This window comes from Rhinopithecus bieti, unplaced genomic scaffold (assembly GCF_001698545.2).
Source record: "Rhinopithecus bieti isolate Rb0 unplaced genomic scaffold, ASM169854v2 scaffold_3875, whole genome shotgun sequence".
NCBI lineage: Eukaryota > Metazoa > Chordata > Mammalia > Primates > Cercopithecidae > Rhinopithecus > Rhinopithecus bieti.
The window spans coordinates 2,467,388-2,479,847 of record NW_016804422.1 but is presented as its reverse complement, the minus strand read 5'-3'; the positions used below and the strand labels follow the sequence as shown (position 1 = coordinate 2,479,847).

At 53.7% G+C, this 12,460-nt stretch overlaps 1 protein-coding gene across 1 annotated transcript in view; it reads right to left on the bottom strand.

Moving 5' to 3' along the window:
• Positions 1-3,111: 3,111 nt before the first annotated feature.
• Positions 3,112-12,460, bottom strand: part of PFKFB4 (6-phosphofructo-2-kinase/fructose-2,6-biphosphatase 4) — a 35,713-nt gene continuing 26,364 nt past the window's right edge. Inside the window, exons 9-13 of the mRNA XM_017867951.1 lie at positions 10,940-11,044; positions 9,108-9,237; positions 8,944-9,006; positions 7,390-7,454; positions 3,112-5,235 (exon numbers count right to left, since the gene is read on the bottom strand). Of these exons, the coding sequence (XP_017723440.1) occupies positions 5,176-5,235; positions 7,390-7,454; positions 8,944-9,006; positions 9,108-9,237; positions 10,940-11,044 (423 nt within the window). The 3' untranslated portion in view covers positions 3,112-5,175. The remainder of the gene's footprint in view (positions 5,236-7,389; positions 7,455-8,943; positions 9,007-9,107; positions 9,238-10,939; positions 11,045-12,460) is intronic.

Here is a 12,460-nt window from a genome sequence, read left to right as displayed (position 1 = left end):
AGTTTACAAACCCAGGGGGTCCTGAAGGAGGTGGGGCATGCACTCTTAAGGAGGGCCCTATAAAAACAGCACAGATTCATCCTGGCATTTTCCTCACAATCTCTCCAAAGAGACCTGTGGCCACAAGCCAGGTGTGGCAGATACTACTTGTGGTCTACGACAAAGCCATTTTTCACTTTTCTGGTTTTTGAGACAGAATCTCGCTCTGTCACTCACGCTGGAGTGCAGTGGCACACTCAGCTCACTGCAGCCTCAACTTACTGGGCTCAAGCAGTCCTCCCACCTCAGACTCCCGAGTAGCTGGGATTACAGGCATGCACCACCATGCCCAGCTAAGTTTTTTATTTTGTGTACAGACAAGGTCTCATTACGCTGCCCAGGCTAATCTCAAATGATTGCAGCTATGGGCCACTACACCCCACCTCATTTTTCACTTTTAATAAAATAGTTTTGCCGATACAGTGGTGCGTGCTTGTAATCCCAGCTACTCAGGAGGCTGAGGCAAGAGGATCGCTTGAAGCCATGAGTTCATAACCAGCCAGGGCTACAGAGCAAAATCCTGTTTTTATTTTTGCTTTTGAGAGAGGGTCTTATTTTGTCGCCCAGGTTGCAATGGCCTGACCCCGGCTCACTGCAACCTCTAACTTCTGGGCTCAAGCAGTTCTCTCGTCTCAGCCTCCCAAGTAGCTAGGACTGTAGATATGTGCCACCACACTTAGTCATTTGAAATTTTTTTTTGTAGAGATAGGATCTCATTATGTTCCCCAGGCTGGTCTCAAACTCCTGGGCTCACTCAACTCTCCCACCTCGGCCTCTTAAAGCACTGGGATTACAGGTGTGAACTACTGTGTTCAGTGCAAGACTCTGTTTTTACAAAAGTAAAATAAAAATAATAGTTTTGTTTAAACAATAGCGTACCCAGAAATGATCAGTCTAAACCAAATATGGCAACACTCTTCTCTGCAAGTAAAAAATATTATATATATTTATAGATATAAATCCAATATTGCTGAAACGTACCTATGTCTTTGCAACAATATTTGTTTTTTTGTTTGTTTGTTTGTTTGTTTTGAGACGGAGTCTCGCTCTGTCTCCCAGGCTGGAGTGCAGTGGCCAGATCTCAGCTCACTACAAGCTCCGCCTCCCGGGTTTACGCCATTCTCCTGCCTCAGCCTCCCGAGCAGCTGGGACCACAGGCGCCCACCACCTCGCCCGACTAGTTTTTTGTATTTTTCAGTAGAGACGGGGTTTCACCGTGTTAGCCCGGATGGTCTCGATCTCCTGACCTCGTGATCCACCCGTCTCGGCCTCCCAAAGTGCTGGGATTACAGGCTTGAGCCACCGCACCCGGCAACAATATTTGATTCTATCCAAATATTATCTGATCCTTTCAAGTTCATTCTTGTTGGTGTAAGAAAAAATGAAAACAGTCAGGCACAGTGGCTCACACCTGTAATCACAGCATTTTGGGAGGCCGAGGCGGGCAGATCACCTGAGGTCGGGAGTTTGAGTCAAGCCTGACCAACATGCAGAATCCCCATCTCTACTAAAAATACAAAATTAGCCAGGTGTGGTGGCGCACACCTGTAATCCCAGCTACTTGGGAGGCTGAGGCAGGAGAATTGCTTGAACCCGGGATGGGGAGGTTGCAGTGAGCGGAGATGACGCCATTGCACTCCAGCCTCGGCAACAAGAGTGAAACTCTGTCTCAAAAAAAATAAAATACAAAACAAATATCCTGTGACCTTATATGATGGCTATTATTTCCCAGTAACCCAAAATGCTACTCAACACAATAATATAATTGCCCTTTCTAGGTTATGGTACAACATTGGACCTGAAGAAAATCTCCGATATTGTTATATTTCATTCCTTTTGTTGTTTTCTACTAATATCTTCAAAACCTTCTTCCAAAAGTGCTGAGAAGCCTCAAAGAGAGTCAGGTGTCCACCCTAGGAACTCAGTGCCAAGACACAGGTGAGGACCCCGAAGCTGTCCTCCAAGCTCTCACCAGGCGGAGGTTAGTCACCACCTGAATCCTGCAAAGCTGCCTCTCCCTCAGACCCCTTGGCATAGTTGGAGAAGGCAGAAACATAGCTGCTGGCCACCCAAACCACCCAGAAGCAGGCCAGCCATAGCCATCCTCTGCCCTGACACACTGGGAGGAGCACAGGTGGGCACCCGGCGATGCCCCGCCCCATCTTGTCCACAGAGGAGGCACCCTACAACCCACTTCCCGGAAAGCCAGCTGCAGGGCAGGAAGTATGGACAGCCCCATGATGTTCTGAGGTATGGGAAAAAGAACACCCTGTCCCTTGTCTCCACCTTCCCCACCCCAGATGCAGATGACAAAGAAAATACCAGAACAGGCTGGGCACAGTGGTTCATGCCTGTAATCCCAGCACTTTGGGAGGCGGAGGAGGGTGGATCAGTTAAATTCGGGAGTTCGAGACAAGCCTGACCAACATGGAAAAACCCTGTCTCCACTAAAAATGTAAAAATTAGCTGGGTGTGATGGCGCATGCCTATAATCCCAGCTGCTCAGGGAGGCCGAGGCAGGAGAATTGCTTGAACCCGGGGCGGAGGTTGCAGTGAGGCGAGATTGTGCCATTGCACTCCAGCCTGGGAAACAAGAGAGAAACTCCGTCTCCAAAAATAAAAAAGAAAAAGAAAATACCAAAACAGTGGTCAGCATGCCCTCACCCACAGCCTCATGTAGCCACTACATCCTCGACCCAGCCCCCAGGGCCCCCTCCCCAAGAATGCCACATTTGGAGCCCACATTCCTAGGGACCTCAGAATCCTTCCCTTAACAATGCTCCACTCCAGCTTCACCACCCCCTCCACATCTGCCTCTTGTTCAGGGCCAAGGGCCCCACACCCCAGGTCAGCCCAGGGAAGACTCAGGCCCCTGCCCACGTGTGCCAGGCCAGGGCTCACTCCAGGGCAGCACCATTCCTCTTCAGTGAGAGTGAACATGGGGGTGGAAGCTGAACCAAGGATCCCGACACAGACCTTCGAGGAAGACCACAGCACCAGGCATCGACAAAGCAGGCCAGAAAAAAAAAACACTTCACAAATGGAGAACTGGCTATCAAATACAACCTGAGATTATTTTTTAAAGAGTATTTATTGCAAAGAATGCTGGACACAGTGTTGCATGTGGCTGAGATTCGATACCATCCATTCTGGAGAACTCGGGAAAATATCTGGAACATGGGCACGCCAGCCCGCATGGCCGAAATGTGGCAGCCAATCAGCCATGCCACAGCCCATGCGGAGACCATGCCAGGGCAGAGGCCGGGGGGCTGCCCCCACTCATGCCCTGATCCCTGGACGTCCCTCTGCCCTGTCCCCAGTCCTTGTAATGCATCCAGTCCAGCAGCTCCTAACTCCCCTCTGTACACAGAGAGAAAAGGCCTCAGTGGTCTCACCTCAGGTGACATCCAGAGGTACATGCACTGTTGCTGACCAAGGGGCCCCACTATGGCTAACAAGTGTGTCCAGGTGACAAAAGTCACCGAAACTCCAAAAGACCCAGAAGCAAAGGCTGCAGTCCCCCTGCCCCAAAGGGAGTGGCATGGTCCTTGGGCTCTGGGTCTAAAGGGTTTGGGGCTCTGACAGATGAGTGTGGAAGGAGGATCCTGCCCCTGCTCCGCCTTGGACATCTCTTAGGAGAGCAGCACACAAGGATGAGACCACCAGCCAGGGCCAGGGATGCTAACTTCTCTCAGGGGCAGGTGGCACCTGAGGCTGCAAAGCCCTGGGAGGCTGGAAGGATGTGCTGTGCTCCAGGCACAGGCCAGGGAAGGCTCCGGACACAAAGGACTTGGGATCCAGGGGCCTGGCTTTCCCAGAGTCCACCTGTGGACAGCAGGGTACCCGATTACCAGTCCAGACACTTTCTGACCCAGCACCACAACTTGCCAGCCAGTGTTTGCCAGCTGTAAACAGACTGCCCAGGCGCCTCTCTGGGACCAAAAGAACTCAGGGGCATGACAGACACTGGACTTCACAAGGCCATTTTCACCAGACTCACATGCACATGAATGGAAAGCTGTGCTGCAGCTGGGAAAATCCTCCCTTGCCCAGGGACTGCCTATGGGTTCTGCCTTCTCCCTTCCTCAGGCCCACAGGCAGAAGTCAACAAACACCAGAAAAGTTTTACAGGACCATACACGTGTTTCTGAATCATTTATGGCAAATGCATGTCTCTGCCACCAGTGTACATTCCTGTGTGGACACAGGCAGCAACAGGCGAGAGGCCACCTCCCCTTCGGCTGCCAGTGTTCACAGCCAGGGAAGGGGAGAGGGGGCGGCAGCCTCTCCCTCGAGCACTTCGGTGTGTGCACCAGGAAGGTAACTCGTATGCTGCCCTGTCTTGAGGTGGTTTTACTGTGAGAGCAGGCCTGAAGTGGCATCCCTGGCCACCAGCTCCCCTAAGCATACCTAAGTAGCCGGGTACATGCACAACAGGGGAGGGGCGACCACAACTGCCCCCCTGCCCGCACATTTCTGTGCATTGCAATGTGCCGAAGCAAGCGCATTGCTTCCATGAATGCCCGCAAATAAGGGTGACATGGATACAAGGGCCTGGCCAGTGGCTGCCTGGGAAGCATCTGCTGTGGTTGGGGCTCTAGTTCCTGGTGGGTAAGGATGGGAAGGGCTCTCCCTCTCACCAGAGGCAGCAGAAGCTCAGGGCCCCATGAACACCTGGCCTCTGGCTCAGGCAGTGACCACAGAGAGGATGGTAGAGGCCCTGCGGAGTCACCAGGTCCACGCTGGGCAGCTGGGCCACAGTAGGAACATCACTGCAAGCACTTTCCTTTCACATTGTAGGGTTTCACACTTCACAAAGCCAACTGAGCTGGCGAGAGTGAACACCTAAGAGCTGCGCTGGAAGAATCTGGGGCTGGGCAACCACCGCACAGCCCATGCAGATGCAGTCTGGTCAAGTGACTCTTAGCAGCAGGTCAGGAGCCATGCACAACCTTGTTGCCGACTGTCATCAAAGAGCCAGGTGCGCTGGAGCGGGGGTTCTGGGTTCCGCCAGCCATGTGTGGCTTCAAGAATATCCCTGCATGGCATGGTGACTATCACACACACTGGAGGGCCTGGAATGACCCCCTCTGCAGAGACCAGTGCCTGCCTAATGGTCACAGGGGATGAACATGGTCACTGGTGAGCAGGCACCGTGACAAGGGCTTCCTCTGGAGGTCTTGAGATGTCCACGTTCTGTACAATAAAAACACAGAGCGTTCACTCCATGGCAGGAATAGATGAGATGCCTGCTGTCTACCTTCCTTATCACTGTGGCTCATCAGGCTTCACATTCTCACTGTAGCAGCCCTGGCCGCAAGATTCTAGAACGTAGGCTTCCCTAAGAATGCATAGCCAAGAGCTTCGTGCCACACGGTGGGTGGATGGACAATAGAACAAAGGTGCGGTGGAGGAGCCACCACGTTTCCTGCTCCACTGCAGCCAGGTCAGGCAATACCCAAAGCAAGGCCACTACCTCCTCCTATCTTAGGGCTGGGTCAATTGAGGAGGAACCCCTGGCTTGGGGATTTTATCCTCATTTTTGGGGCAGGGATGGGGTTCAGCTCCCAGGGGTGCCTCCTTCCTGGTTTAAAGTGTGGGCACACAGGTGTCAGAGGTGCCCCAGAAGCCTAAGGGCATTTCCTGGTCTGCAGCCTGGTCTGTCCCCTCAGAACTGGGGCACAGGGCCTCCTGAAGCCCTCAGCTATCGACAGCCCCCACCAAATTGCAGAGCTCAGTCCCATCCTTGGCCTGTTGGGCTCAGGGTGTCTCAGGCCTGAGGAATAGGGAATCTGAAACTTCCCTTAGCTCTCTGAGGCTGTCTTACGTGCCCCCGAGCCTGGTGGCCCTCCTCCCAGCTGTGGGCCCTGGAACCATCACCTGCAGGAGCTGGTCACTGATGACCTGAGCTACTGTCTTATGCAACATGACATGCCCAGATCTGCAGGGAGACAGACATGACTCCCATGGCCCACAGCCTGGGCTCATAGGACCGGCCCCTGGAATTGTAGGGGCAGGTATAATTCTTATTGCTGGGCAGCCTTCCTGAGGCACCCCTTTTCCACCACAGCCTGCCCCAACGGATGGGCCGGAAGGGAGCCATCCAGGAACCTGGGGTTAGTAGCAGTTTGCCTCTGAGAAGCACCCACCCATAGTGGGCAAAGTGACCGTCAGTCACACTATGGTGATGGACTGGCAGGGTCAGCTCCCAAGGGCTGCCAGGCCCAGGGGCCTCTCTTACCATCACCCTGCCAGGCCCAGGGGCCTCTCTTACCATCACTCTGTCAGCACTGGGGGCCCAGTGCCATCTGGGCCTTCCTTGGCCCAAAGGATGCCAGTTGGGAGGTGTCTTCCCCTGTGACTTGTGGGTACTAAATTGGGCCTGGGCTGAACTTGGCCAAGACATGCACGGACTCTCAGAGCAATGGGAAGAGAGGCCTGCAGGGTAACTGGTCCTGCTTGGGGGCAGTGGTGTTGGGAAGGGACAGGACACATCTACACAGCTATGCTATGAGGTCCAAGGCCAGATGTCCTGGTCCAGTCCAAGGCCTGCACCCTCAGCAGGGACCCAGAGCCGAAGCAGGCCCCATCATGGATGGCAACAGGCATCACTGAGGCCCAGGAGCCTTCTCCGTGCAATGGACTCCAGGAACTGGGACCAGGGCTCCCAGAAGTGTAGGTCCTACCCTTGGCCCCAATGGGAGAGGGAGCCACCATTGTGGAGGGACCCCACATAGGACCAAGAGTGGTTCTGAGCTACACTCTGAGGAGCTTCTACTTTCCACAAGGCACTTGGGGAGCACAGGTGGTGACTGCTCTTCTGGACCAAGGTCTCCACCCCCTGCGGAGGCCCCTTCAGCATCTGCATGGCCCTTTCCCCAAAAGTGCATGATCCCATTTTAATTTTTAAAGGTGCTGTGGTTAGAAAAGGGGCTCATGAGGCCTCGGCTGCAGGGATGGGGAGTGGGAAGAGTAAGCCTCATTCTTAGCCTCCAGCCTCTTTCTCACTGAGCCCAAGGGCCCCCTTGACTTAGACCTCCAAGGAGCTGCTGGAGAGCCCTGTGGCTCCTCAAGTCCTGGGGGTCCAACCACACCCAAGCTCAGGCACTCCTGAGCCTGGTGGCTCAGCATCAGGGATTTCCCCATCCCCAGGGCAGGTACCTTGGGAAGGGCAGATGCAGGCCCCACCCAGAGCCAGGGCCCCGCCCTGCTGATAGGACAACAGTCTTGGCAGAAGATTCAAGCTCCCTCTGGCAGGTGCCCCAGCTGGGCCTGGCCCTGGAGGATGTGCAGTCTGGATACCCCCACATCAGGAACACCCCACTACCCCAGCAGTGACCCCATTGCTACCTGAGGCCTGTCCCGGTGTGTGTTCACAGCGGCCACATTCAGGAATATGGACTCCACTTTACAACCTGCCAAAGAGAAGATGCAAATCCATCCCCACTCCTGAAAGGCAGCTGAGCCGCAGAAGCTAGAAACTTCTCTTGGAGGGGGCTCTGGGTGTGTGGAATGGAGCAGCCATCTCAGCCTCACTCTAGTTCTTCCACTTTAGGCAGCTCTGGGGAGCCCCGGGAGGAAGGACGAGACACCCTGCCAGACCCATACTTATTCGTATGTGACGGCCCAGACAGGGCCACGCAGAGGCCCCAGGCTCCCCAACCCCAGGACCGAGAGGGATCGGGGGAGCAGCAGGCCTAAGCTGAGGTCACTGACTCTCAAAGTCTTCAGGGCCCCCAAACCACCCACATCCCAACTCTACCATGCAAGGCCCAGTCAACCACATGCCAGGTGCACAGTGCAATGGGTGATGAGGCCATTATCACACTGGAGTGACATCAGCTGCCACTGGGCTTCACAGCCATTCCCCCAAGAGCACCTGTGTTAAAGGTGAGGAGCTAAGACCTGAGAGATGAAGAAGTTGCCTGAGGTCTCTGCCGGTATAGCAAGAGGCAGGGGTGGGACTCACACTGCCCTGCACCCAGAATAAAGTCCAGGCCCTGGGGACCATGGGGCCTTGTAGGGGTTTGGAAAAATCAGTAGAAAAGCCCCTCATGCAGGTAGGCAATGGGTAAGCAAAGTCACTGGGGAGGACTTCTGTGGCCACATAAACTTTTTCACGACAAACTTTTTTTTTTTTTTTGAGACGGAGTCTCGCTCTGTCGACCAGGCTAGAGTGTAGTGGTGCGATATCGGCTCACTGCAAGCTCCGCCTCCCGGGTTCACGCCATTCTCCTGTCTCAGCCTCCTGAGTAGCTGTGACTACAGGCGCCCGCCACCATGCCCGGCTAATTTTTTTTGTATTTTTAGTAGAGACGGGGTTTCACCGTGTTAGCCAGAATGGTCTCCATCTCCTGACCTCGTGATCCGCCCGCCTTGGCCTCCCAAAGTGCTAGGATTACAGGCGTGAGCCACTGCGCCCGGCCCCACAACAAACTTTTTAAAGGCAAATTAGGGCCGGGGATGGTAGCTCATGACGGTAGCTCATGCCTGTAATCCCAGCACTTTGGGAGGCCAAGGCAGGTAGATTACCTAAGGTCAGGAGTTCAAGACCAGCCTGACAACATGGTGAAACCCTGTCTCTACTAATAATACAAAAATTAGCTGGGCATGGTGGCAGGTGCCTGTAATCCCAGCTACTTGGGAGGCTGAGGCAAGAGAATCACTTGAACCCAGGAGGTGGAGGTTGCAGTGGGCCGAGATCACGCCATTGCACTGCAGCCCGTGTGACACAGCAAGACTCCATCTGAAAGAAGAAAAGCATATTGGGAAAGGTAGTGGGGTAGTGGGTGAAGGAATGAAAATTCCTAACACAATTTTCAAGGAATTTGGAGAAAATCATGGAATTGTGCAGAGATCCAAGGTCATGGCTACCCATGGTCAATGTTCAGGAAGCTTCCTTACCGTATGCCACAGGGGTCAGCTTCAGGACTGTGTGCAGTGGACACTTGAGGTAGGGCAGCTGTTCTGTAGACACAGAGGGGAATGGCTAGCACACGAGAAATGCCTGGTGACAGTGCCTACCTTCTCACACAACCCTCCCACCTCCCCCGGGGCATGGCCCGCACCTGCTGCCTTGTCGAGGAAGTAGGCCAGCAGGCAGCGCATCACAGCCTGGTGGCAGATGACCAGCACATTCTCTTGCCTCTCCAGCTCCATGATGACAGGCTCCAGTCTCTGGACCAGGTCCTCGTAGGACTGCAAGGGCAAGCAGAGAGGTGTCCCTCAGGCCTGGCTCCAGGGGAGGGACAGACACATCCCGGACACTGGGCCACCTTGTACTCCTGCAGCTGCTCACCATTCTGGGAAGCTGTGACTGGGCCTCCTCCAGCCTAGCCTTCTGAGGGCATGGGGGTGGGCAGCTGAGGAAAGGAGCCACCTCTCCCATCTCAGGGCCAGGTTCGGGTAGGATTGAGAGTGCAGAGCTGGGCCTCAGGCTCCATCCCAGGGTCCACCTCAGTGCCCATCCATGGGGCTCTGCACTGAATCCTCAGCTATGGAATTTATGTGACTGGAGAAGACACTGCCTGCTTCCAGCCCACAGCAAACAGAGTGCACCAACAAGAGTGCAGGGGAAGAGAGCAAAGACCTGGAACTTTCTGGAGTGTGACTCATCAGAAACAGTTGGGGTCCCCCGGAACTATCCTCAGTTTATCTGCCCAGTATCTTCCCCCTATGCCTGCCGCAATGTACGGTTTGGGCCCCTGCTGGGCCTCTCGACCCGGCAGGTTTAGAGATTTTCATCAGTTTCATCCTTTTGCACACAATGAGTGGTCCTTCAAAAATGGCCTCCAGCAGTCGGAATTGAATGTACCCCAGCTTTGATTAGGAAGCAAGAATGACACGCTGATTTGTGCCAGCTCCTGGTAGTTCTGAGAAAATCCTAGATCAGTTTTTTTTGGTAACATGAATTTCTCAACCAATTCTCCTCCCTGTATTCTCAAGTTTGAGCAGCCAGCTGCTTTGTTTCTCCTGACCGTTATCTGGGTTGGTTCTAAATCTGAACTTGGCCTCACAACATGATGTGGGGAATAATTAATGTTTCTAAGAGCTATACTATCCCGAGGATGGTACAGTGTGGGGGCCTGTGAGCCTAGTTTCTGGGTGGAGGTGCTTCTACATGTGTATATATACATGTACATATGTGTGTTGATGGGGGATATTTTTATTTGGCCCCTGCCCCAGGCCACCTCCTGGAATTCAAAGGAGATGCCTCAGTCAAGGTGACCCTCAGTTTCTGACCTGGGGCCGGGGCTGACCTCTGTCAGAGAAGGTGACAAGTGCAGTGGCTTGTGGTAGCCAACTCATGTGTGGAAGGTCTCCCCGGGTCTGGTGCCAGGGCTGGGGGTGGTGCCTGGAGCCACAGGGAGGATGGGCTCAGCCTGTGACAAAAGGAAGCATCCAAAGGGTGAGGCCCGAGACAGGGACGCGAATGAGCTGAGACCCGAGTCCCAGGTCTGCCATGGTCTCCCCAACTCCCCAGCCATTTGAGCACCCTGGAAAGGGCCGACAACTCCCTGGGAAAGGAGCTGGCCTGGGAATTCCAGGGGACAGCGCACTGTCTATAGGGGTCCCAGGAAACCCTAACCCCACAGACCCCCCACCTCAGGCCCTGCCCTTCCGAATTCTCCAACCCTGGGAAGGGGAAAGACAAGAATGGAGAGCAGGGAGCCAAAGGTCTCCGGGTTGAAGGTCTGCCCTACACGGTACTGCCCACCCCACACCTGAGGAAGGGACTAAGGCCTGGGCCGCACAGCTGGGAAGGGGTGGAAATGAACCACACACCCAGGCTGGCCTGCCTCTGAGACCAGGCCCCTTCTGCTACCCCCGCAGCCCCTGTAGAGCCCCACAGGCCCTCAGCCACAGGTGGTACTCCCAGGCGGCCCCAAATCCCACCTACCTCCCCTTTAGGGTACCGGTACCGGTACTTGTCCTGGTCCCGCAGGGCGAACTCCAGTGGATAATTATCCTGAATTTCCTCATAGGTCATTTCCTCACAGACGCCCTAGGGAGATACCACAGTCATCACACCTCCTACAATGCCTAGAAGACAAGCCTTGGGAGTGTTTGGGGTGAGGCAGCATCAAGCAGAGGAGACCAAATTCATGGGCATTTCCTTGGCAAAGGGAACAGAAACCTGTCCAGGGAGGGGAGGCCCTCTAGGAACACTGATCAAGGTTCCTTGTTTGTAAAAAGCTACCAGGACAGCCTTGTCCACCTATCCATCACCCATCCAATACATACAGAGATGCTATGTGTTTTTTCTTTTCTGTGCTGTGAAAATACTACTTGTGAGTATAGGTTGTTATGCAAACTATGAAGGAAAACTTCACTTGTGTTATTTGGGACACACACACACACACAGAATAGATCATCTTCTACAAATGCCATTTGAAAAAAAAAAAAAAAAAAAAAAAAAAAAAATGCTGACTGGGCGTGATGGCTCATGCCTGTAATCCCAGCACTTTGGGAGGCTGAGGAGGTCAGGAGTTCAAGATCAGCCTGGCCGACATGGTAGAGGAGGCGGTGGTTGCAGTGAGTTGAGATTGTGCCACTGCACTCCAGCCTGGGCAACAGAGAGAGACTCCCTCTCAAAAAAAAAAAAAAGAAGAGTTGGTTGGGCATGTAATCCCAGCACTTTGGGAGGCCGAAACAGGTGGATCACCTGAGATCAGGAGTTCAAGGCCAGCATGGTCAACATGATGAATCCCCATCTCTACTGAAAATACAAAAATTAGTCAGGTGTGGTGGCGCACGCCTATAGGCAGGAGAATCGCACGTACCCAGGAGGTGGAGATTGCAGTGAGCCAAGATCGCAGCACTGCACTCCAGCCTGGGGAAGAGAGTGAGACTCTGTCTCAAAAAAAAAAAAAGATGGGGACATATTGTATTAGAGTGGGTCCTAAATCCAATCATTGGTGTCCTTTTAAGAACGCCATGTAGGCCAGGTGCGGTGGCTCATGCCTGCAACCCCAGAACTCTGGGAGGCTGAGGCGGGTGGATCATGAGGTCAGGAGTCTGAGACCAGCCTGGCCAATAAGGTGAAACCCCGTCTCTACTAAAAAAATACAAAAATTAGCTGGGTGTGGTGGCACACGCCTATAGTCCCAGCTAGTTGGGAGGCTGAGGCAGAAGAATCTCTTGAACCTGGGAGGCAGAGGTTGCAGTGAGCTGAGATCGTGCCACTGCACTCCAGCCTGGGTGACAGAGTGAGACTCTATCTCAAAAAAAAAAAAAAAAAAAAGAAGGCAGTGAGGAGGGGCGGAGGACCACACATAGGGAAGAAAGCCATGTGACAACAGCCAGCGGACAGAGGTGGGATTGGAATGATGAGGCTATGAGCCAAGAAATACCAAGGATTGCTGGCAACAACTGGAAACTAGGAAGAGGTGAGGAAGGTTCTTTTTTTTTTTTTTTTTTT